Source organism: Paramisgurnus dabryanus, chromosome 8 (assembly GCF_030506205.2).
Source record: "Paramisgurnus dabryanus chromosome 8, PD_genome_1.1, whole genome shotgun sequence".
In the NCBI taxonomy this organism is placed as follows: domain Eukaryota; kingdom Metazoa; phylum Chordata; class Actinopteri; order Cypriniformes; family Cobitidae; genus Paramisgurnus; species Paramisgurnus dabryanus.
Genome location: NC_133344.1, coordinates 22688221 through 22715404, shown reverse-complemented (window position 1 = coordinate 22715404; position 27184 = coordinate 22688221). Strand labels below are relative to the sequence as shown.

The following is a 27184-nucleotide window of genomic DNA, read 5'->3' as shown; positions in this document are numbered from 1 at the left end:
TGGTGCAACCCTAATTCTGAATTTGATCTCCAACAAAATTCCTTTCATTTATTTCAGCTTTTTGCTAACAAATTGTATTTTTAAAGAAAAATACCCAAGAGTTTATAAGCACAAAAAAAATAGGTAGGATGAAACGGTTTTTCCCTGTTTTGTTTATTGTTTGTTTAAAAGCAGCGGGTTTGTTGTTTCATTTGATATATTTCTATGTTTATATATTTTTTATAAAAGAAATTATTGAAAGGCATTTTGTGAAACTTTTGTGAAAACCACATAAAATGCTGGCGGGCAACTTTTCAAAAAATGGCTGGTGGGGAATGAGTTAATATGATCCACGGTTGTTTCCCAAACCCAGCTTATCTCTCTCCAGTCACTCTTCACTGTCATTTCTGAATAAAGCTAAAATGTAAAAAAAATCGGTCAATATCCTACTCAATTCTGTAAACCTTCTTTACCCGGGTAAAAATCTATTAGCTCGACAAACTGGTATTTTTGAATGGCCTTAATATAATATGTGCTAAGAGCATTCGGTCAATATCATTATCTCATTTTTGATGGTGTTGCCGTTTTGTGACTTGCATCTGCACTCCTCGCAAGAATCCTGAAAGTTTCTTTGTTTGGCTTTATGTCTCCCAACCTTTTACATCTCTAAAAAGTATAATCAACTTGAATTTACATTACATTTCAACTTTGATTTTTTATCTTGACTAGTGACGAGTTGCTGCAACTTATAATAAATTAAATTTGAATTAGCTTAACTTATTTCAACTTTATTTTATAAGTTATAGCAACTTCTCATTTGTCAAGTAAAAAAAATCAAAGTTGAAATGACATGTTAATCCAAGATGATTATACTTAAAAATTTAAGTGCAAACGTTTTTAAGATTTACAGAACTTGTAATTGCCATAAAGGTTTTTTTGCAGTAAAAAGGGTTCGAAAATGCAAGAAAGAAATGCTTCTATAAAAGGAATGGTCAATTTTCTTAAAAAAAAATCCAGATAATTTACTCACCACCATGTCATCCAAAATGTTAATGTCTTTCTTTGTTCAGTCAAGAAGAAATTATGTTTTTTGATGAAAACATTGCAGGATTTTTCTCATTTTAATGGACTTTAATAGATCCCAACATTTATACTTAACTCAACACTTAACAGTTTTTTCAACGGAGTTTCAAAGGACTATAAACGATCCCAAACGAGGCATAAGGTTCTTATCTAGCGAAACGATTGTCATTTTTGACAAGAAAATAAAAAATATGCACTTTTAAACCACAACTTCTTGTCTAGGTCCTTGCGTGACCTAACGTAAATGCGTAGTGACGTAGAGAGGTCGCGTGTTACATATATAAAACGCACATTTGCGGACCATTGTAAACAATAAACTGACACAAAGACATTAATTAGTATCATTCGACATACAACAACGTAGGAACGGTCCTCTTTCTCAACACTTGTAAACACTGGGGCAGAGTTTCGCATTCGTCCTCTGTGACCTCTTGACGTCATGATGTATTGCGTGGGGTCACGCTGGCGCATCACGACCGGATCTAGACGAGAAGTTGTGGTTTAAAAGTGTATATTTTTTATTTTTCTTGTCAAAAATGACAATCGTTTTGCTAGATAAGACCCTTATGCCTCGTTTGGGATCATTTATAGTCCTTTGAAACTCCGTTGAAAAACTGTTAAGTGTTGAGTTAAGTATTAAATGTTGGGCTCTATTAAAGTCCATTAAAATTAGAAAAATCCTGCAATGTTTTCCTCAAAAAACATAATTTCTTCTCGACTGAACAAAGAAAGACATCAACATTTTGGATGACATGGTGGTGAGTAAATGGATTTTTCTTTTAAGAAAATGTAATATTCCTTTAAGGACTTGTAACTTAACACTGCATGAAAAGTATGATTTTCGTCAGTTAACAGCACTGTAAATTGCCACAGTTCATTTGAGAACCAAAAAAGTTTTTTCTATGAGATACCCGCAATTAACAATCTCTAGCAATTTTTGTGCACATTTATTGTGAAAATAAATATATATATAATGCGAATATATAAAAATGCATATTATTTTCTGGCCATTTGGGGGTTAATCGAGTCACCCCAGCAGACCTTGTGGTTGTGCCCATTCACCTCTGTCACAATACTGTGTGATGTTTGTCAAACACTGTCCCTGGCTGCAAACATACTCACACTGACCACATCTGACCGTACGTACACACGCACACTTCTCAACTCTTTGCTGATTGCTACAGGAGCTGGCATGCCTGTCAGTTTTGTTTGTCTATCAGCACTCCTCAGTCCACAAAGCAGAGGTCTGATTAATCAATACCCCGTACATGCCGCAAACACCCCACTGATATACACACTTGGAGTCGGTCATGGTGTGTTTGCAAAGCCCTTCAAAAGAGTTCAGGAGAGGCTCACATACTCTGTCACCCAAAGTCTTCTATCAAACTACACCACACTAAGCCTGAAGCTGATTCACATTCTGTTTTATTAAGCGGGATTCGTTTTATTTAAAAAGAATGTTCATCGAATCACACTTATGGAGAGCAGGAACCTTTCACGCATTATAAAAGACTGCAAAGAAGTTGTTTTTCAACGTTGAACTACTTGTGACTTCACACCTCAGTCTGCGCAGACTGTGCAAAATCTTATGCTGCAGATGTAATACAAAATATTTCCTGTGTAAACTGCTTCATGGTTTTCCTTGGTTGCAATTTTATTTGTGATTTAGATGTAGTTCTGCATATAATTATTTGATTTTAATCAGTTGACGGCCCAACCCATACCTCATCTTTTCTGATCAATAACTTTTTGTCTGTTTCCACTTTGAGCCTAGCAAGGCTGTGACATCACAGCGCGGGAATGCTTGGCGTTTCGTCTAAGGATGCTTACCAGCAGCCGTGAAAGTGGGCCTCAGAAAGCCCTGTCGTAAATCAGACTCACTTTTCAAAGCACAGCATTAGAACCACCTGTCAACAATTAGTCCTATCTGCTTCAGCTCGCTGAGCCACTGTGACAACGGGGCTCTGAGGTGACATTTTTTGGACTGGGAACAGGATGGGGAAATCGAAGAAACGGCAGCCCGGAGTGGTGTTCAGTTCACGTGTCTTAGAGGAAACCTTGGACCGTCCGGATTTTATAACCTTGAGGATTATTCCAATTTTTTTAAGACTGTAGATGGGAGGTTAGCAGGGATGTGGCTTTTGAGTTAAGATCAAACCGTAAGACGAGAGAGAGAGAGAGTGGTCGGTACTTTTCTGTGGTTCCAAGGGCCTTTCCTATAGTTTCATACTAGGAGCTGTAATGACTCATTCAATTACATATCCAGCCATTGACATTCAAGTTCTTTAATTTTCAAACCATTCATCATTTTTTATTCTTTCATACAAGTACATTTACTTTTAGCAAATGCTTTTATCCAAAGCAACTTAGAAATGAGAGAGCAATTAACATTTTGTCAATGATCTAACAGATTTAATTAAACTAATGATATAACTAATTATTAAATGATCATACACTGGATGTTAAAAATGTGAACATTGTGGACTTTTAACATCAATTTCAAGCAAAATATATAATTTTTTATTTGGCAATGCAATTTTTTTAAAGATAATTATGCATTATTTTAATAAATTTGTAAATATTATTTGTAAATTTAGTTGGTAACACTTTACAATAAGGTTCATTAGTTAACATTAGTTAAAGGAACAGTATGTAAGAAATTTATATCAATTAATCATAAAATGGCCCTGATATGTCACTAGACATTAAGAAATCATTTTCATTTCAAATATTTATATCACTGACAACAGTGGTCCGGCCAGGATATTGTCATTTAAAAAGTGGATTTGCAGCCCTCAACTGATGTTTATGTTGTCATTTTGTGTATTGGCCACCAGTTGGGTGATTGCAGTACCAGTTTTAGCCACAAGTTTTGTGATTGGAATACCAGTTTTGGCCACAATCCTACATACTGTTCCTTTAACTACATTAGTTAACATGAACTAATAATAGACTGCACTTACACAGCATTTATTAATCTTTGTTAATGTAAATTATTAATACTTTATTAAAATCTTGTTAGCGTTAGTTAATGCACTGTGAACTAACATGAACAAACAATTAAAAGCTTTATTTCTATTAACTAATATTAACAAAAATTAATAAATACGGTAACAAATGTATTGCTTATGGTTTGTTCATGTTAGTCAATACATTAACTAATGTTAACCAATGAAACTTTTTGTAAAGTGTTACCATTTAGTTTCGTTTATTCACGCTGACATTAAAAATTTAACTTGCGAAACAATGTATTTACAACTTGATTTTCTGAAAAGGAAACGTTTTGCACCATAATCAGTCAAAAGTTGTTGTTGTTGTACTTTAAAATCCTTTTCCTTAATATTTGCTTCGGAGATTAGATATCAGACTTTCTACTTGCTTTTCCGTCTGTTTTGTAATATTTTGGGAGCGTTAGCGTGAAAGGAGGCGGCTGAAAGAAGTGTTTGATAAGAGAGGCTGTCCTGCAGTAGCCACAACAGTGGACTTGCAATTGTCTCCTGTGACAACTCATTGATTTTGGGAAGGAACTAGAATTGTACACATCCTTCAAAGCTGGCACTTAGTAAAAATAGAAACCACAGTCGGCTTTCTTTTGCCTCAGTTTAATTTTTCCCTTTCTATTTTAGGAGCCACATCCCCCACATTAAGTTCATGGTATTGTTAGGTAGTTCAACAACACCTTCTTTGTTTTGTTCTAACAGATTGGTAATTCATTTGTTAGTTGCAAATGTCATTGAAACTTTTTCTCGTAAATTATGTTCGTTTAAACTTCCAGCAAAGTGTATGAATGCTGAAGCCAAATGCTTTTCTTAGGCATCACTGTAACGCTGTATGCCTTTCTTTTATTGAGAGCTATAGCTTTGCTAAAGACAGAGATGGACATTTGGATTTGGTAGCTGTGCTGTGGACGTGTAAGGGCTGTGATGAAAAAGCTGGACATCTGGTGTCTCATTTATAAAGCGTGCGTACGCATACGCTAGTTTCCACGCAAAGGTTGTGATTTATAAAAAACAAACTTAATGGGATCTGAGGATGATTCATGTATGAACACTTGCAGGTGATCTTTGATTTATAAAGGGAACATTGCTTTGTTTTATAAGTTTTTATATTTTTTGGCATATGCAATTTTTGGCTTTTGTGCGAAAGTAGACTTTTAGTAAGGGTCCTACGCATAGGATAAATGAGACCCCTGGACTGCTAAGATCATCATTAAAGGGATAGTGATCAATAAATTGATAAATTATAAATGTATCATAAATCACTTACTCCTGTGTCGTTCTAAACCAACGAGTGCTCCGATTGTCTTCAGAATACATTTGTAAATATTTTTGATGAAAACCGAGAGGCTTGTGACTGTCCTATTTACTTCAGTTTTCACCAGAAAAGAATGAAAGTCATCGCCCATGTTCCCATGCCCAAAAGATCCATGTTCCATCAGTACTTCAATAATAATATTATGAAGTGACGAAGAAAACAAAACTAATGATTTTGTTCAACAATCTATTCTCCTCCTTGCTTGTTTATACCGTGTTCATGACGCATGCTGCTGACGTCACCTGCTGAGGTGGTTGCCAATGTTTTTTTTCAGCTTTTTTATTTAAAGGTGCAGTGTGTAAATTATCGGTGCATCGGTGAGGTTGTGAATCGCAACTAAGGCCTCAGTCCACGTCTCACCTCTCAGTTTTGAAATTCATAAAGAAGCTACGCTAGCCACACAGGACAAACATGTCATCATCAGAGACAAAAACTTTGTCCGCTAAGGGCTTCTGTAGAAACATGGCGCCAAAAAATGCGACGTCCGTGTAAGGGGACCCTCAGTGTATGTCTCATTCTAAGTTAATAAAAACATAACGGTTCATTATGAAGCGTCTTTATACACCCCTGATAATATAGTTATGTATATTTTATTGCATTTCTGTCAAGAGATCCTCGTAAAAGTTACACACTATCCCTTTAAGCCAATATTTTTTAAGCCATATAAGCAAACATTGTTAACGATACTTAAACGGCCTGTATAAAATCGCAAAATACTTGAATGCGTATTTTGTGTCTGTACGCTGGCAAATATGTCAGCAGCATGCGCCGTAGTCTGGTTGTGAACACGCTCTGAACAACCAAGGAGGAGAAATTTTTTTTTTTTGTTGTTTTCTTTGTGCACAAAAGTGTTCTCGTCGCTTCATATTATTATTATTATTATTTATTATACCACGGGTCTGTTGAATGCTGCATTCTGATTGGCTGAGAAATGTTCGATGGGTGTTGATTATTTTTCTGTAAACCGCACACCTAACTTCTTAAATGTCTTAAAAATAGGCACCAGAGCAATGTTTGTGGTAACCGTGGTATAAGCGGAATAATTGACTCCGGTCCTTTGAATTATTTGAAAATAATGCACACCTCCGCTTCGCGTCGTGCCGCATTACCACCTTGGTGTGCATTATTTTCTTATAATTCAATGGCCCATCGTCAATTATTCCTTACATGACTGATGGGACATGGACCTTTTTGGCCATGTCTTTTCTTTTTTTCTGGGGAAAAGAATTGTGAAACAAACTGAAGTCAATGGGAGAGTCACAAGCCTCCCGGTTTTAATCAAAAATATCTAAAAATGTGTTTTGACACAGGGGTAATTGATTTATGATAAAATTACAATTTTGGGGGGGAACTATGCCTTAAATTTCAATGCCATATTTCAATACTTTTTTTTTTTTGGAATGGATAAACAATGTGAAACAGGAAACAGTTAATTCACTGCTATTAAACTAAGGATAAAGGGATGCTTCCTCTGAGCCATTTAATGTCAGCACACAGCTTGTTTGGGTTTAAGACTGATATTATCAGTAACAACGCCTGTTTGTGTCATTTATCTTTGTAAAGTAAAACACAGGCAAATATAGATGCTTTTGCAAAGCTGATGACACAATATTTAGATCACAGTGCTTTGGAAAGCTTAACGCTGTGGCTGCAGATGACGCCTGTTTCGTCTGCTTGCCATCCAACCAGGAAGACATGGCTGTGTGAGCCAGATCCTTGCCATTGCGTGAGGAGCGCTGCCATTTTACAGTACGCAGCTTCTATTTGTGTATAATGTTCAAACCAGATATCTCATGCTCAGCTGCAAATAAAGTATGGGATTAAATGTTTTATGTACCGATAAACCGTTTTTGTCCTTCGTTTCATATCAACTAGAGTGGCAGACAGCATGTGTCACATTCACTGCGTCCTGTGCTAAATCATTTACAATCAACAAATGACTTTTGTTTACTTGTGTGTGTGTGTCTGTCAGAGATGTAGCCAGATGAGCAGATCTGATCTACACGGGCAGGGCCGGTAAAACACTGTCTGAAAATCACAGTCTGCCTCCTCCCCTGTTTGTGGCACACACACACACACACTCTTAAATTCCATCCCAGAAACAACTTACTGCAACGCACCGACTCTTAAAGATAACGCTGAGCTCCTCTGTTCACCAAACAGTCGTACAATCAGCCCGGGCATCAAAGAGCCGGCCTCGTTTAACATACCACAGCCCGGCATCATGTACTGTCTCATTCAGACTCCCCATCTTAAAGATTTATTGCTCTGGTTACAAAGTGTTGCCTTGTTGCTGAATGCAGTACCCGTCCAGACCTCTGTGTGGCGCTATGTTCTTAGAGTTTTGTTACAGGCCACTTTCAAATGGAGTCATGAGTCCTTTTTCCTCACCACTGACTGAGAGGGAAAATACTTAGGCCTGAATCATCCCACTATGTTTTGTCTTGATATGAATCTAATTCAGCAAAAGGGCTGGAGTTACTCCGTAATTTGTCCTGAATTTTATGAATGGCCTCCTCTTAAAAGCAAACAGCAGTGTTTCATTTCCGGCCTCTGCCTTAAAGATGCATGGTTTTCATCGTTTGTCAAAAACTTTTTATATCAGTATTATAATTATTTTTTTTGTAATCTTATCTGTGCTATTGAAGCATATTGATAATTTAACTAAATATTTTGTTTAAATATAATCTTTTTATTTTACCTATTATTTTGACAAACTAATCCAAACTAATGTCATATTAAAAATAATAACACAAATAATAATACTTTTATTATAAATAATAAATAAATACTAATTATCATATTATTATTAAAAATAAAAACAAAAATAATTATAATACTATTATAAATAAAAATAAAACACTAATTAATAATAAAAATGGTACTAAATGAAGATTTTTAGCACTACGACATAGCACAATATGGTTCTACATTAGCACTTCTGTTTAGCACAAAAAAAATCCCCAATGATTATGAGCCAGTGAACCACTTTTTTTTTAAACTCAGTATAAATTTTGTTGTTAAAACCCCATGAATAAGTCAAAACAGTGAACCACTTTAAGTGCTGTTATCACCATTTTTTTTAGTTTAATATAGCAACAACAACAATAATTTATCTATTTTAAATGTTTAATGTGTACTGCAATTTTTATATGATTTCTGATATTTATATCATCATGTCCTAACTTTATCCTGTCCTTGGCACAGTGATTGTAAACATCTCATTGAGGCTGTGTTGTTGTTTGGCCTGAGTGGTCTGGTATGTTTTTTGTTGGTCCCGCTCTCATGTGAAAACTTTTTAAGTGGGCTGGTGTGCCTTTATCAGACATGATATTTCGCTGCCCTTTCCCACTGTGAGGATATGTGATTTTGACACTTCTCATGACCTGAGTCCCTGTACTGTCCCACAGTGAAATTTTCTCTGTACCATGATGCAATGCAGCATTCCTCGTCTCCATGCTAGCAGAACTAAAGTAAAATACTGTACAATTCTGTGCAATTTTAGTTTGGAAAAAATATTTGTAATAATTTATTATGCTATTAAGTTTAAGCCTACAAGACTTTAAATGTATAATTTAAATCAAACCCACAAGTGGCACTGAACAAATGAAAGCATTGATATTTTTGCAGTTTGTACGATATAATTCTATGGTAAGCAAACAGATGGATTGTGTTACTTATTTTATGACTCAAACAGCTGGTGGTTATAGATGCTTTGCCATATTCCTAATTCAAGACTAGTAATCATGAAATGTCTAGTGTTAAATGTCTTATTCTAGGCGCCGTGATAATTTTATTTAATGTAGACTGCTTTCAGTTTGCTACCAGTCAAAACCACCTTTGTTTCTGGGTTTTGGTTGTAATTATGAACTTTGGCAGTTCTGCCGTGCTGATGTTGAAGTTGGATACCGGATATTTTAATTACATTAATGAGTTAGAAAATAGTCATTGGTTCAGGCAGGGTAAGATTATCACTTTGGCGGGTGTTTGGAATTGGAACAGAGCAGTTAGGTTCTAGGAAATTGTGATTATTTTATTTTCGTTGCTGCTTGGAATTTTTTTTTTTTTAGATATTTATTAAAGGAAACATCATTTGTCAATTCAGTTTAACACTTCCATGGCACATAAAACAGGAAATTCTGCTGTGTTTCCTTTTGGTTCAGCTGCGGCAGTGCTGCAGTCTTACTGTACTGCTCTTATTTGTCTTTTTATTTAATTAGATGTTATTACAAAAGACATTTCGAGAATTGCACAACTATTATATACAGTATTATTATTATTATTTAATATTAAATTCACATTCACTCTCCTCTACATTATCATCAGTGAAATAATAAGGCATTAATGATGTACTGTAAGAAACCCATATCAACAACATCCTGGTTCCTTAGATTGAACTTGTATAACAAGCCTATCCTGTGGACAGAGCAGCATTGGGTTTCTTTGAAATGACACTGTAACGTTCATGACTGGGAGCAGAGAATATGGTCCTCACTTACCCATAAGTACATTGACATGATCGAATTACGTGCTCCTGATCAGAGCCACATGCCGAGGTGCATTGATTGAGTCAGCGGATGCCTTCCTGTTCATCTTCTCATGCGCCGTTTGCTGCGTCTGTTCGTCTGAGGTGAAAGATCCAGAGCTGTCTCATCACACACACATGCATGCAATAGCCTTGCAAACAAACATGCTCACATATGGTTTCAGTAAGGCTGTTATCTGAACCACAGAAGAGTGTAGGTTCCCACTGTCACCGAGGTGCTGCTCTGATGAGCTGTAAATGTTGACATGTTGTAAAGTATTGGATCTGATTACAGACGTATACTCATATGTTAAACGTACTTTACTAAATTATGTGCCTGAATGGCTTTCTTTGAGAAGTATTTTGCTACGGTATTATACAGCATTGGGTGACTAGGCATTTATTTCTGTTATGATGTAATGGCTTGTAATCAGATGGCAGCTGCAATAAAATCAGTATATGGAATATAAAGACAAATAAAAACCATACCGGTTTTAATGCAGTTTGAAGTCTGCCGTCGTTACGTGTACGGCATAAAGTCTGGTAATAGTCAGGAAGTTTCATATAATGTTTCTTCTCATTAAACTGAATGGCGTACATCAGGAATGTGTGTATTGCAACCCCGAAACTTTGCAGGGGAAAAACCTCTGCTGTCACTTTAAAAGCTCTCTCATTCACCCCTGGTTGGGGAAAAGTCTGGCAATTTGCCATTTTCTCATAAGCTGGTTTGACCCCACCACAAGCAGCCTGAAAATAGCAGTAAGGAGATGCTGTGAAAGAGGCAAACATGGTCCACCAGAAATGGCTACTGATGGCTTTTCCACCGATGTATGATTCTTCTAAAAACAGTAAATCTTGTGAAGTTTATTTTCTTTGCAGCATCTGTGTTTTATAATGGTTCTTATAATTTGTTTTCACTTCATCCTCTGGGATTGCTTTTATCCGGCACTTCTTGGCCTCTCCTTTTACTTTCCTTTTTTCCCGTTCCACTTGTAGTGCTCCTCCTATGAAAGTGTGTGTTTTAATAATGATAGCTCTGGGAATTGGCACAGGCCGACTTGACATGACAGCGCCTTCCTCCTGAGCACGGCGGTACCGCCATTGTTTTTTTCTCCTCTCCACTCATTTCTCTCTTCCCCCCTCTCCTCCTTTCTTAATCCCGGCCTCCTGTGAACTACTCTCTTACAGGAGCATGTCTGGGAAACCTGGACAAGCACAGAACACATGAATGGCTGAAACAGAACATATTAAAGTATTCCCAAACTGGGAGAATGCTATTTTCATTTTTAGGAATGTAGGTCTTCCTAAAAATCCGATTTGGGTGAAAGCTAGGGTTTGTCTCTAGTCTGGTACTAAATAAGAACAAAAAACAGAAACAAAATAATGTTTATGTTTTTTGGTAAAATGTTAATTTTTTTTACAACAATGCAGATAAACACTCAAAAGAAATACTTCAATTTTTTGTGCATTACTAATTTTACAACACGCAACTAAATTCCCAAATAAATCATTATACAATTAAGAGACCACTACAGTTTTAATCATCATGTTTACATGTATCACGACCATTTCTGTCCAAAGCAAACCTCATGAGTGACATGAAGTCACCCAACAGCAATGTAAAAGACTGAGTGAATACAAAGACACATTAAAGATGTAATTAAAAATCAGGGTTATAGTATACCATAAATATATATTTCTGAATGTATTTCTAAAAACATAAGCATTTTATTATTGAGAAAAGAATTTGAACTTGTTTTCTCTGCAGTATTCAAGATCAGAAAACACTGTATTTTTTGTTATTTGGATAATTTTTGTTATTTGGATAATTTCAAATAAATAAATGAAAATAAAAACATTATTTTATTAGAAACTTTGCAGAAATGTTTTCGGTAGTTGGCAGAATGAAGCAAAAATTATAATTTTACTTAAATGCATAACTAAAATAGTAAATTTAGAAACTAATCTTGAAGTGGTCTCCTAATTTTTTTAGTGGGACTTGAATTTGTCCATCGAGAATTGGTTGGATCATTGAAAGTTAGGTCATCTTGCTATTGTTAATCTCTGTGATCTTTTCTTGGCCCCGCCCTCTTGCTATTCCTTATGACCGTAAGTAAAGATCGTTTTGAGGAGAGGAGTGGATTAGCATTTTTTATTAAAGATTATGCATATTATTTTTTTAAATAATGAAGCTCACAGATAAGTCCATTGTAAAAAAATACCACAATATAAAAAATCAGTTGTTTAATTTCAATTTCATTGTAACTTTAAGACAAATTAGTGGATTGGTTTCTGCCTTTGCCACAATAAAAACTTTGTAAATATGCTTTATGCAGTTTTATTGATTTTTTAAATATATTTTTTCATTTATCTCTTCTGTTTAAAATTGTGTGTATCTTATCTTTTGAGCAATTGCATGCAAATTTACCCTAAAAAAATTTTTTTAATCAATATTAATATTAAGTGTCTTAAATACCAATGCGAGGTCTCTGTTTAAGTTTTCTTTTTTTTTTTCAAATTATTTATTTTAGTGCAGCTTTCAGAAATGTCAGATCCACAGTTGTTTTTTCCCCATAAATGCGCTCGTGAAAATTTTATTAAGTACTATTTAACAATTTGGGAAGCTGACTGATAAATTGGTGGCAGTTAGGATAAAATTGTTAATTTAGCTCAATGTTTATGCACTTTTAAAGGACTGATGGTTTGCTTATGTGTTGGTTTTTCTTTTTTGCAGAACAGCCTTCAAACAAATAGACAACGACATCAAGTCTGGATTGATTTGTTGGGTTCATTGCTTTATTAGATGCAAATAGAACAGCTTGGGAGAGAAAAACAAGATATCAGTGACAGGGAGCCCAGGTCTGTGCCATTAGAAGAAAATGCAAATGGGGCGGGGTGAGCTTGAACAGAGGGGTCAGGTGACAGGGTGACCCAGCCGCCCTCTTGGAGTTAGGCCTGCGACGGCTGTGGATTTGCATTGATAGATCTTCTTTCCATTGGCTTGTCATGTATCACTGCGCTGGCCATCACACATGAGTCATTAATCAAATGACGGCTCCATAAGCAGTGTCGTTTTGACTAGCCAGGCGCCTTGCCTCTCTCGGACGTGCCATACTTGGGGCTTTCGGCCAAGCCCTGCCACACTCGGGTTTTCGTCATTCCGCGCTTGGGTTTCACATCACCCGCCGCGTCTGTACGCCGTCTCGCCGAGGCGTATGCCTTTTGAGGACTTAAGTTTCGCCGCCATGATGCTGTTTACGTATGTGTACGGGGTTAAGTCGGGCTTTGATTTAGAGGGGGTTACAAAGCGCAGACCAAGAGAGTGTGTCCTTCTTGGAAAGATGCTAAATTCATTAAGATTTTTCTTCCTCTACTTCTAGTCTTTGTCTGTCAGAAGCACCATTATGGGTTTTCAGGCTGCTTCCTGTTCAAATTCCTTTTCTTTTCTGCTGCTCTCGCACACAAAAGGTGGCTGCGCTTGGGGTGTAGTGGTTTTGAAATGTGAAGGGCCCTTGAGATCCGGGCCCCGTGTGGAATGGCGCAGGGGTTTGTGTAATGTCTCCAGCCAAAGCAGGCCTTTATCGAGGGCCATGAGGCCTAAATGGCCTCTCTTTGGTTATGCACAATGACAGCGTTTCTGGGTATTAGAGAGAGACAGAGAGGCTGGCTAATGATCTAAAACCCCTCCAACACTGTGCCACGGCCGCACTCAGTGCTTTTGCCCTCAGATAATCATTGTTTTGTGTCTCAGGTATTTCTTCTACCTTCTGAATACCCTCTTTCCTGTGATATCACAATAGAAGCAAGCAAAATGTTCGCAGAGATTATTGGCTAGGTCCAAAAAATTGTATGTTGAAAGGAAAAAGAATAATGGAGTTAGAAAAACAAAAAAGCTGTACTTATTTGTGTGTGCGCACGTGCGTGTGTGTGTTGCGTGTGTAACGTGCACTACATAGATGAGTTGTTTTCGCATCTCAAATTGTAAGAAAGTACGGATATGACTTTTTATGTGTTAATGAAAAGTTTATAATAATGCATGTAGTATAAGAGGCTGTGTTACATTGTGAGTTGTAACCTTGTCTGTGAAATCTATGCTTAAATCTCATTTATAGGATTAGTATAGGATTTTGATATTCAATATATGACATTTTCCTTACTCAGTCAATATTAATAATATCGAGGTTATATTTTCACAGAATGCTTTTTATATCATATAGGATGATCTTATGTAGAAAAAAATAAAAGGCTTTGTTTTCACAGGTAGGGTCACAGCTTTTTAATTCAATGCTGAGAGATATTCACGATTTTGATTTATATAAACTGTTCTGTATAATAATAATAATTTAAGGATACATTTTCATACCTCTCAATTTTTCATTTTCATTTCCAGCCAAGCTTACCAATCAAGAATCCTTCAACAACTTTACCAACAACAATATGGGCAACCCACGCCTGTCTCCGCTACCCAGTTTGACAGTCGTGCTTCCTCTGGCTCAAATTAAGCAGCCTATGACCTTGGGCACCATCACCAAGCGTACCGGGTGGGTCTATCTGTCTGTCTGTCTGTCTGTCTGTCTATCTACATTGAGGAAAATAAGTATTTGAACACCCTGCTGTTTTGCAAGTTCTCCCACTTAGAAATCATGGAGGGGTCTAAAATTGTCATCGTAGGTGCATGTCCACTAAGAGACATAATAAAAATAAAATCCAGAAAGACAATGTACGATTTTTTAAACTATTTATTTGTATGATACAGCTGCAAATAAGTATTTGAACACCTGTCTATCAGCTAGAATTCTGACCCTCAAAGACCTGTTAGTCTTCCTTTAAAATGTCCACCTCCACTCCATTTATTATCCTAAATTAGATGGACCTGTTTGAGGTCGCTGCATAAAGACACCTGTCCACCCCATACAATCAGTAACAATTCAACTACTTACATGGCCAAGCCCAAAGAGCTGTCCAAAGACACTAGAGACAAAATTGTACACCTCCACAAGGCTGGAAAGGCCTACAGGGAAATTGCCAAGCAGCTTAGTGAAAAAAGGTCCACTGTTGGAGCAATCATTAGAAAATGGAAGAAGCTAAACATGACTGTCAATCTCCCTCAGAGTGGGGCTCCATGCAAGATCTCACCTCGTGGGGTCTCAATGATCCTACGAAAGGTGAGAAAGCAGCCCAGAACTACACAGGAGGAGCTGGTCAATGACCTGAAAAGAGCTTGGACCACCGTTTCCAAGGTTACTGTTGGTACAGTAATACACTAAGACGTCATGGTTTGAAATCATGCATGTCACGGAAGGTTCCCCTGCTTAAACCAGCACATGTCCAGGCCCGTCTTAAGTTTGCCAATGACCATTTGGATGATCCAGAGGAGTCATGGGAAAAAGTTTCTGCACATGGGACAGGGCGACTGCACTGTATTAAGGAGAGGATGACCGGGGCCATGTATTGCAAGATTTTGGGGAACAACCTCCTTCCCTCAGTTAGAGCATTTGAAGATGGGTCGAGGCTGGGTCTTCGACATGACAATGACCTGAAGCACACAGCCAGGATAACCAAGAAGTTGCTCTGTAAGAAGCATATCAAGGTTCTGGCAGGCCTAGCCAGTCTCCAGACCTAAACCCAATAGAGAATCTTTGGAGAGAGCTCAAACTCAGTGTTTCTCAGTGACAGGCCAGAAACCTGACTGATCTAGAGAAGATCTGTGTGGATGAGTGGGTCAAAATCCCTCCTGCAGTGTGTGCAGACCTGGTGAAAAACTATAGGAAACGTTTGACCTCTGTAATTGCAAACAAAGGCTACTGTACCAAATATTAACATTGATGTTCTCAGGTGTTCAAATTCTTTTTTGCAGCTGTATCATACAAATAAATAGTTAAAAACTCATACATTGTGATTTTTGGATTTTTTTTTTAGATTATGTCTCTGACAGTGGACATGCACCTACAATGACAATTTCAGACCCCTCCATGATTTCTAAGTGGGAGAACTTGCAAAATAACAGGGTGTTCAAATCTGTATCTATCTATCTATCTATCTATCTATCTATCTATCTATCTATCTATCTATCTATCTATCTATCTATCTATCTATCTATCTATCTATCTATCTATCTATCTATCTATCTATCTATCTATCTATCTATCTATCTATCTATCTATCTAATTGTATAATTTCTCTGTACCTGTCCTGAAGTTTTTGGTTGCACCTGTTGTCACACAATACAACATGATGATCGCTCTAAACCACTAGACTTATAAAGAGTATTAATGTTCCAACGATTGTGTGTGAAAGCGTTTAGTCTTTTCTCATTTGCGAAAACCGTGTTGGACCATGATTTTGCATGAACTCCTCACTTAGGCAGGACTTACTTAAGTGGCATCAAACCGTCATTTGCCAGATGATTGTCTGAATATACACAAACATGCAAACCTGGTTTCTGCCGCATATGGAACTTTAATGCATGCGGTCCAATTATTCCAAAGCCAGATGTATTACATTTACTGGACGTAGAATGCGGTCACTCTATGTAATATGAAGACGGCGGTAAAGACTGGTTGCCGTATCAATGACTGCAGTATGCATTTACATACTGACTAAACATAATTATGACTTATTCCAATTGTTTATTTTTATTTAAATAAAAAGTTTGAATAGGAAATTCGCTAACGAAACACTGGCAGGTCGGTCAGTGACTTCAAATGGGTGGATGTGGTAGATCTGTACAAGGCCCTCCTGTTTGTTGTCACGTAGTACGCTTTTCACAGTCTAGTTTCATGCCTTGTGAGACTAAATAGCAGTCAGCGCATCCAGAGTGCATCAGTTTGGAGTCTTAATAATTCAGAGTGGTGTTTGATTTGTTTCCCGGCCTCTCAGACTCTCAGCCCCAGTTTAAACGGCTCATTTCCACTCGCATGCCGAGTGGAAGACTGTACGTTGTGCCATCGTGCTGACAGGGTTGACGTCAGAGTGGGCTCCTGTCCTCACATTGCAGTCCCAGTTCAACTCATTTCTATCTCAGAGTCTTTCTTTCTCTCCTTAGCTTAGGCCAGCATATGTGTTGGCCGACGAGGGAAGGCCTACGTTGCGCTCCTTTGTCTATGTGTGTCAGCTGTTTTGCTGTACCCTCCTGTCTTTTCTCATATCCTCTCTGCCCGTCAACGTGCCCGGAAAACTCTGCCATTCCCCAGCCACAGCTCTGAGTGCTGTTGATCTGAGGGTAGAAGGCCCGGCCAGCACATGGGAGGCCTTCCACCTTACAAACAGAGCCTCTGTATTAATGTAGTTGGACATTTGGCATTGCAGCTGAATCGCACTGCCGCTCTGGTGTGGGGTAAAGCCCCCCGCAGTGCTCTTACCTGCGAGTGAGCATGCTCAGATTAGCAGTGCAGAAGTAAAGCACCGTCTGTGTCTTGTTGTGGTGTTTTGTTGATTTTTAAAATTATTTATTTGGTGTGTTAGTGCACACCAAGTGTGCGGAGGTCAGATGCATTCATAGCTGTTTGAAACGTATCTGTGTTAGGAGGATTGCATGTGAAACACACCAGCTGCTAAACCAAGACTTGATTTGATATACTTTTGTTGGAGGATGCCTTTCATCATTTGCCTTTGGCCAGCAACATTTTGTGTACTCAGATATAGATGCTGATACAAAATATAACATGCTTTTTATGTTATAGATTATTTTTATATAATGGTAAAGTATGTTTTTAGACCTTAATTTAAAACTTTATAAAGTTAGTCAAGCTTTTTATTTTAAATTCAAAAGACGATGAAATCTCATTTACTTCACTTTTACATTTATGCATTTAGCAGACGCTTTGTCCAAAGCCACATTCGGTGCATTCAAGGTATACATTTAACTAAGTATTTGTATTGCCTTGGAATTGAAACCACAACCTTTTTCAATGCTCACGCAATGCTCTACCAGTTGAGCTACATGAAAACGTACTTCTCTTTATCCCTGATGGAACATAAGGAATTAAAGTTGTAAGAATATAAATACAGCCTGTTCAGTTTTCTTTATGTATTGATCCAAACCTTTCAATTTATTTTTCAAGTGCACTGTCAGACAAAACAGACCCTAGCTGTCATTGGGATGGTACCCTTTTATAAAGTACACCTTTGCACCTATAGGGTTAATATTAGTACCTCAAAGGTACATACTGGTACCAATTAGTGCAAATTAGTACCTCAAAGGTAAATATTGGTAGTTTTCATGTGACAGCACGCACTTAGGGGAACGCCCCCCTGGTGGGCAGAAGAGCGCTATCTGCTGTTGACTGCAGGTTAAGAAGTGAGTGATTTCTTTTGTTTAGCCTAAATACTTAATGGTTGTAGTGCAATAAAATGCAAGCAACAAGGAGACAATCCTGAAAACCTAGAAAAGAGGGAGTTGTGAAGTTCTGTTATAAATGTATGTGCCTCTGTGGCAAGTGAAGGGAAAAAATGGCAGGCAGCCATCAACATCAACCAAGTAACCTCACGTAAACACTGCATATATTAATCATTGTATTTTTAGCCATAAGTCATTATCTTTGCATAATTTTCTTACCAGGATTATTGTGTACTGAAGCAACCAAGGATAGTGAATAGTTACACTAACTGCTAAAGTTAGCTAAAAAGTTGTAAAATGTGAAAATGCTCAATTTATGTGAAAGAGTAAAAATGCAATGTTTGCAAATTCTTTAGCACTTTTATTAGATCATTTGTTGTACTAAGAGTAATAAACTTGTGCTCAGACTGAACTTTATTGCATTTCATTAATAAGATTCAGTATATTATAATACAATACAATATGATGATATAATATTAATGTAATCCTGGCGGCAGTACAAGGCGAGGAATTTTCCACGAAATACATGTAAACATAGCCAAAGTGGAGGTCTGGCATTAATCTGATGGTTTTTAGTGACTATTAAATATGGAATCGGGTGCTTTGTATAATCATAAGTGCCCAAAATGTGTAGTTTTTGTTCATATTTTTGTTCAAGTTTTCTTCTGTTAAGAGGTTATTTAAATAATCGTGGCTTGAAACAGATGGAAAAATGACCAGTTTTTCTGTATGTAGAGCCCAATGTATTTTGCCGCTTTCATGCCCACCAAGAAAGTAGGTCACCTGACAGAAAACTATCATTTGGTACCAAACGTACTCATATCTGCACCTAAATGCTATATATTGGGAACTTTTTAAAGGGTACTGCCCCAGCAATTGCTTGGGACAATTTTTTGACCATTTTATGTGACTGTGTATATTGCAGCATTAATACTTACAAAATATAAGCTAGACCTGTCAGGTGAGGCAATAGAGTGAATTTCTGTCATTTTGTGGTCTTTCTAAGACTCACTGTTTCCACAACTTTCATGTTCCCCTGATTTCAGCTGTTAAATCAGCCAGTATAGTGAGATCTGTCTCTGATCCAAGTGTAATCTTTTTCATCCTCCTTAACTTTATCAGCCAGCACTATAGTTCTTCCAGCCCACCAGCCCACATACATATTTAGGATAAATAACACGATAGCGTTTGTTTTAAAATAAAATGAACCCCATTGATTGTAGCATTAATTTTAAACAAATGTGAAATGTGAATATTGGTTGCTATTTATCATTTGACAGTTTAGGAAGAAAACAGTGATTTCTTAAATGTGTAGACATGCAAGTTTTAAAGGGGACATATCATGAAAATCTGACTTTTTCCATGTGTAAGTGCTATAATTGGGTCCCCAGTGCTTTTATCAACCTAGAAAATATAATAAAAAGATCAACCCAGTAACTAAGTTTTGATAAACCATTTTCTGCAAGCATGTGAAAAAATAGGTCATTGAAATTTGGCTCCCCTTGTGATGTCAGAAGGGGATTACACCGCCCCTTAATCTGCACTATCCAACCACGGCACTGCCATTTAGTGCAGAGATCAGCTCATTTGCATTTAAAAGGACACACCCAAAACAGCACATTTTTGCTGAAACCTACAAAGGTATTTTGAGCTATAGCTTTACATACGTACTCTTGAGGACAGTGTGTTTTTTTTGGGGGGGGGGGTAATTGTGGTTATATTGCTTCATTATTGTGAGCAGAAATCAAAACTTAGACGGGACAACATGCATTTAGACATTTTATAAGGAACAGGTGCGCTTTGGTTTTGAATGGCGTTCATGTGCTCACCAGAATTCGTCACCCAAGAGCTTTCAGGTATGTTTATGGTTAAAAAAGCAATAAGGTAGCCTATTTGTTTGTTCCATTGGGTCGGATTGCTATCACGCTTATACCGAACCACATCAGAGCTCATAACTGATGGTGTTCTTTTCTAATAGCAAAATGCGCCTGGATGTTTGAATCAGTCACAAGTGTATATGGGATTCCTCTTACCTCACTGGTAGGCTTAGTGTAATACGTGAAGTAAGCTGCTTTTGGCCATTGTCTCATAATGTAGTAATGGCTGTGTGCGTAGCTGTAAAGAGCCTGTGTCTATGTGAAATGTCATGGCGTAAACTGTTTACGCAGATCTTTTAATGGCTTTGGAAGTGCGACACACTCGCGAGCATGGAGGTAAACCTGTTAAAGATTATTGAAGTGAAGTTGTTGCCCTTGGCGACCACATACTGTCATCATGTGACTTCCTTTTGCTTCCTGTTAATAGATGTACACTCATAGCACTCTACGGATTTGGATGAAATCTGCTTTTGGCTTGCTTTTTTATTGTTATAAAGTCGGGTCTAAGCCTGTTAAAAATACACAAGTGTGTTGTGATAGATAATACAGTGTTGTCCTACTTATTTCACTGCAGATGTCATTTTCGTAATCTCTTGTAACACTTAACTTATTTCACAGTCACGCTAACAATGCAGCTAAACAAACATGTATTTTAGCATTTAACCGTCTCCATGGAAACTCATTCATTTAACTTTGGCGTCCATCCATTGTCACAGCTGGATATTTACTGAGTTCATTCAGCTGAAGTGTCTCGCTTAAATATAAAGCAGTAATTTCCACTTGAAATGCAACCAAGCAACCCGTTGATTGTTTAGATTTAGATCCGCTGTGATGTTTGAGTATTTTAAGCCTTGTGTATAAATGTAAATCATTGTTTATAATGGGAAAAACAATGACCATTGTTTATAATTATTTAGTGATCGCTCGCATTTGATTTGGTCTGGCAAATTCTTAATTATAAATCAGTTATATAAAGTAGAAAAGATCCAATGTCTTTTCTAAACTATACGGTTTTGTTTCACAGACAGCGATTCAGCCCTACTAAATAGTAAACTCATTCAATGGGCTGTCATATGTACGACGACTTCTGCCAGAGGGTAACAAAGTTGAATTTGTTTTCTTTTTATTGCTGTTGGGAAACGCTTTTGGTTGTAAAATGTTTACGGTCATCCATTGGTCTGGCTGAAAATCAGGAACCCACTTTCTGTCTGTACTACTGTAACTCTTTAATATTAAACAGTTTCTTATTTTAAAGAAAAGCTTTATAAGCCGTCTATTGAAACATTGGATATTTACCTCATGCGACTGAATACCAGCAAGTTTGAGAGAGTTGAGATAACAATAACTGATTTATTTGACATGTTTTCCTCTGGTAAGAAAGTATAAGTTGCATTAAAATCTGCTATTGTTGTTTGCCCAGTCCAATCAATATTAATGCTTTTTCCATCTATCTCTGTGTATCTTTTCCGTCATGAAGACCCTACCTGTTTGGGGCTGGATGTTTTTCCATTAAAACTCCATGGTGAGTTTTTCCAATTCACTTCCAGCATGCTTTCCCATCGCTTCAGCATACGACTGCGTTCGTTCCATCTTTCATTGATTTCCGAAAACCTTTTCTTGGTTTCTTTTCAGTTTATTCTAGCACGCTGTGGGAGGAATTGAAAGATGTGCTTTTTTGTTCCTTTTTTTTGTTCCCTTTTTGTATGTGGATCGCTGTTTGACTGTACTGCCAGATTTCTTATGGCCACACAAGCTTTTGTGTATTTTTCATTGCTAACCTAATTTGTTTTAATTGAAAAGATTGTCTGTATAATGGAACTGTAATGTAAGTTGAAAGCAAGGCCGTTGTGTAAATGTTCTATTAAATGACAAAGTAGACACATTAGTGAATTATATAAAAAGCATTTGTCGGTCAAAAGCGAAGATCTAAGACGTTTTAGTTAGAACAGTCTGCGTTGGTGTCATTGGGAGAGAGGAAAGAGTTTTTCTTCTGACGTTTATCACAAAATATTGTGTTTTGCTATGTTAGACATCAGATTTGTGTTTGTCAGGCCATCCTGCGGTTTAAACGAACCTTCTCTTCAAAGTGATTCATTTTTCCAAAACAAGGATTGTTTATCCAAAAATGCCTTTTGTGTTCACATTCATGTTATTGTCATTATGATTTTATTGGCCAGTGACATTTGGAATAAGGGTAAAAAGATGATGCTGGAGCTCTGTGCATTAAAGTTGCAGTAAGTAATTTTTTTACTTCATGTGAACATTTAATTAGGTTTTAGTAGATTAACTAATAGCTACTTTACACAATAAATAGGATAATCGTTGTTATTATTGTCTTTAAATATTATTGAAGCTATATATACGGTACACACATTTGAGAAGTAGAGAAAGGAAATATGGTGTAAAGCTCTATAACTGTACTTACACACCGCCACCGGCGAGAGCGTCAATAAAAGCTCTGGCTGCCCTAAACTAACGACGCTATAGAAAAGGTGTAGTGGATGCTCTGACGCTCGAATGCATTCTCTGGAATCCCCTCACGTGGAGGTTTCCGTCTTCCGATTGGTTGTCACCGAACGTTTCTGCCTTCCGATTGGTTGCATCCGAACCGTGTCATAGCTCATTAGTTGATAGCTGTTTTAAACTCTCCTCGTTGCTCACACCGTACATGATGCGCCGCTCCGCTGTTCGACAGAGCTCGTCGTTGGCTCTCATTGAAAATGAATGACTTCCGGCTTAAACTTTATCCCCCGGTTTCACAGACAAGTCTTAGGGCTAGTCCTAGCTTAAAACACGTTTGAGCTGTCTCAACTGAACTTAACATGCCTTAAAAATACATTGCCGGTGTATCTTGAGAAAAATCAATGGCACTGGCATATTTTAAGATTTGTCACATTTGACAAATCTTAAGTCAGATTTGACAAATCTTAAGTCAGATTTGACAAATCTTAAGTCAGATTTGATAAATCTTAAGTCAGATTTGACAAATCTTAAGTCAGATTTGACAAATCTTAAGTCAGATTTGACAAATCTTAAGTCAGATTTGACAAATCTTAAGTCAGATTTGACAAATCTTAAGTCAGATTTGACAAATCTTAAGTCAGATTTGACAAATCTTAAGTCAGATTTGACAAATCTTAAGTCAGATTTGACAAATCTTAAGTCAGATTTGACAAATCTTAAATCAGATTTGACAAATCTTAAGTCAGATTTGACAAATCTTAAGTCAGATTTGACAAATCTTAAGTCAGATTTGACAAATCTTAAGTCAGTTTGACAAATCTTAAGTCAGTTTGACAAATCTTAAGTCAGATTTGACAAATCTTAAGTCAGATTTGACAAATCTTAAGTCAGATTTGACAAATCTTAAGTCAGATTTGACAAATCTTAAGTCAGATTTGACAAATCTTAAGTCAGATTTGACAAATCTTAAGTCAGATTTGACAAATCTTAAGTCAGATTTGACAAATCTTAAGTCAGATTTGACAAATCTTAAGTCAGATTTGACAAATCTTAAGTCAGATTTGACAAATCTTAAGTCAGTTTGACAAATCTTAAGTCAGATTTGACAAATCTTAAGTCAGATTTGACAAATCTTAAGTCAGATTTGACAAATCTTAAGTCAGATTTGACAAATCTTAAGTCAGATTTGACAAATCTTAAGTCAGATTTGACAAATCTTAAGTCAGATTTGACAAATCTTAAGTCAGATTTGACAAATCTTAAGTCAGATTTGACAAATCTTAAGTCAGATTTGACAAATCTTAAGTCAGATTTGACAAATCTTAAGTCAGATTTGACAAATCTTAAGTCAGATTTGACAAATCTTAAAATATGCCAGTGCCATTAATTTTTCTCAAGATACACCAGCAACTTCTTTTTAAGGCATGATTATAAAAGATGCTTAAACATCTTAAAGAGCACATACTGTCCGATTCAAATTTCCTTTGGTGTGTAAGTGTGTGTTAGTACATGGATATGCAAAAGGTATAAACCCCAAAGTAACAATGATGTCTTTTTCTTGGACTACAACAAACACACGGATTGAAGGCAACAGTTTACTTCCTGGGATTGGTGATGTAGACATGACCGACATTATCATAATTCCTCCCGCTTCTTACAGCCTGTAAGTTAACTCATGTTAGCAACCGAATCTTTCAAACATGGCAAGGAGCATCATGTTTCAGTCTGACATCAGAGGCCAATAACAATCTACAGATTAACTGGCCAATCAGGGACACAGAGCTTTTCAAATCTGTGCGTTTCAAGAAGAGAGTGAAATCTGGAGCTACAAAAATATACAGTATGTGGAAAATAATGTGTTTTTTAAGAATGAAATAGGTGCTTTTTAATTTAACTAAGACCTAGACCTGGCTTTAGCTGTGAAACCAGGCCTATGGGTCCTAGATTAATCTAGGACTAGGCCTTTATATTTATGTAGTTTTTACAAATATACCTTACAAAAAACAATTTCGGTGTGCATCTTAAAACAAAATAATGGCAATGATTTATGTTAAGATATGTAAGTGCAAGCTGTTTTTAAACATGCATTTTAGTTTGGGATTAGTATAAGCCCTGTGCGGGATCTAAAGCTTCATAAAGATCTAGTTTTAATATGTAGTACTTACAGCAAGAATCAGTTTTTAAATGGTATTTGATTTACTGTACTGAAATTACAGTTGCATTCATTCAGACAAAATCAAACACTTTGTATCATTATGAAATAATTTTTTAGGTGTAGCCTCAAAGATCTTGGCAAAACGAACTTCCTCTTCAGCTTTCTGTGTCCCTCATCCAAAACAAATGAATCACATGTGCTGTTGTCCTTACACACTACCAGAGCTCCTCCGGCTTCGGTTTCAATTTTTGTTGTGGTGTCCTCACATACGTTTTAATTAGATCTTTTTCCTGTCCCGCTCTGCTGTGATCTCAGAGGACGTATGCGTTTCAAAGCCTCGTCATTAACGTTATAAATCTAGATATTCCCCATGGTTTCATCTTGAATGAGCGGTGCAACTTGAACTCTACATTCACATTTAAATGTTTGATTGATTGATTAAAGTTAACTGTAACATGTGATTAAAGAGTATGTTTAATAGCATACACTCTCGGTACAAAAACTGGGATGGTAGCCTTTGAAAAGTTATGATGTAAATGATCCCCACAAAGGAACAAAGGGTAAACATTTATCGAAAAAAGTTTTACAGACGAGAGAAAGAAGTAGACAGACTAGAAAAATTCAAGAGCATATATTCAGAAAATTTTGAATCATCTGGATTTATGGAAACATTGTTGACAGGTTTTCCTTTGTCCATGCAACGTAAACCTTTTAGTACTTTAAAGAAAAGAATAAACAAGCCTCTGAACCTGCTGGCTTGAAACAAACAGCTGGGCAACGCATACTGTATTTGCCAGCATATTTCCAAGGAAAAGGAAACTCGAGCCAAATCATGCACCTTCCTCAACAAAATCCCAATGAGGTGGAACACTGGAAATGGAGGGGAAAAGTTTCTATTCCTCTTTTATTTTTTTGATGTCGGCCTCACGAATGGCTGTGATAAGCGGGGTAGCGTGTGTGCACCGTGGCTGCGTTCCCTTAGCCATATCCGATGATAAGCTGCTGTAAGAAAATAAATGTGACATGTTGAGAGATATGTCTACGTTCTGCACGACCCTTTCAAGAATGCAGACCCCAATGCCTGATGTACACCAACCATATGGTCAAGCGTGTAAATTAGCGTTCCATACAAACTGTCAGTGGGAAAAAACATCATAATGTTTCTTTATAAAATTGACTGGTGTCCTCTAATAAGTTGGAGTGAGATCTATACGCTCGCATAAATGACAGAATTGAGCAAAAGAGCATTCATGAATTGTTTGCTGCAAGCTATGAAAACAAATGGAGGTTGTCCTTTCCATCGATGGCGCCTCGTCTGTGACCAGGACTGTAATGTGAAGGGGCTTTGATAGTGGACATCACAGATTAAATTATGCCCTTGAGGAAAAGCTATTAGGCCAAGTCAAGATTCCTCATATGTTTAATTTAAAGTGGAAATGACATGCAAGAAGTCTTTTCAGTGAATTAGAGGGGGAAAATTCAAAGCCTCTTGAAGTTGCAATGAAAATGCCAACGTGGTTGGGTTTAGGATGAATTTAGCATTTCTTTAATAACGTCCGTCTTCTCCTCTCTTCCATCTAACTAAATATGTTTATGCTTTATAATTTATTGATTTTAGGATGTGTTTTTTGTAAGTGACTCGCCATGCCAATATTTATCTAGAATAATACGTTCACTCGATCTGCTGAATCACTGCAACTCGAGTCATGTTCTCTAGCCACTTTAAGTGAGACCAAGACGGAAAGAGTGATTTCAAAACTCCAGCGGTTGGTTTAAGGAATTTTAGATGCAGTGTAAAAGGCACAAAAAACACCATCATCCATCTCCATCGTGCACTCAAAGAAGAACATGTTGACCAAATCGCCTCCTAACCAAAGCCTCTTCAAAGAGCTTTTTCCATACTTGGCCGGCTTCAGAAATCCACTGGCAGATGAGCTCTCAGCTTTTTTGGCGGAGAGTCCGAAGCTATGCCTGGCTTTTAGCTGATGTTTTTGGTCTCATCATTGGTACTTGCAAGATTATTATAAACCTTGAAATTTATATTAAGAATAATGTCATTTTCAGATCTGTTATGCAAAGCACTTAGTACTAAAAAGGCATTGAGAAAGTATTCGAAGTTTGTGGTGAACAGGGTCGGCATGTGATTTTATAGAAATAAATGTTTAGTTGCACTGAATTCACATTGCCTTTATTATTCAAAGCAGCTGTGAGCACTTTCTTTATATTTTTCCAAAAAAAGCCAATCTTTAGGACCATCTTTGGTGTACAAGTAAGCAGTAAAATACAGTAAAAGATAATAATCTACATTTTGTTCAATACATAAACTATTCACCAGCATTCCAGCCTGGAAAACCGCTAAGCTCATTCACTTTCCCGGCATCCATGATCTCTGCAGATGGCAGGAAGGATTTACAAGTTTCTTTGAGGTAGTCTCCACTTTTTTCCTCTAT

At 37.0% G+C, this 27184-nt stretch overlaps 1 protein-coding gene across 3 annotated transcripts in view; it reads left to right on the top strand.

The window, feature by feature from the left end:
• bcas3 (BCAS3 microtubule associated cell migration factor) overlaps positions 1-27184 on the top strand; it is a 260836-nt gene that overhangs the window by 63626 nt on the left and 170026 nt on the right. For all 3 annotated transcript variants that reach the window (XM_065281017.2, XM_065281016.2, XM_065281018.2), the window contains one exon: positions 14292-14442. In XM_065281017.2, the coding sequence (XP_065137089.1) occupies positions 14292-14442 (151 nt within the window). The remainder of the gene's footprint in view (positions 1-14291; positions 14443-27184) is intronic.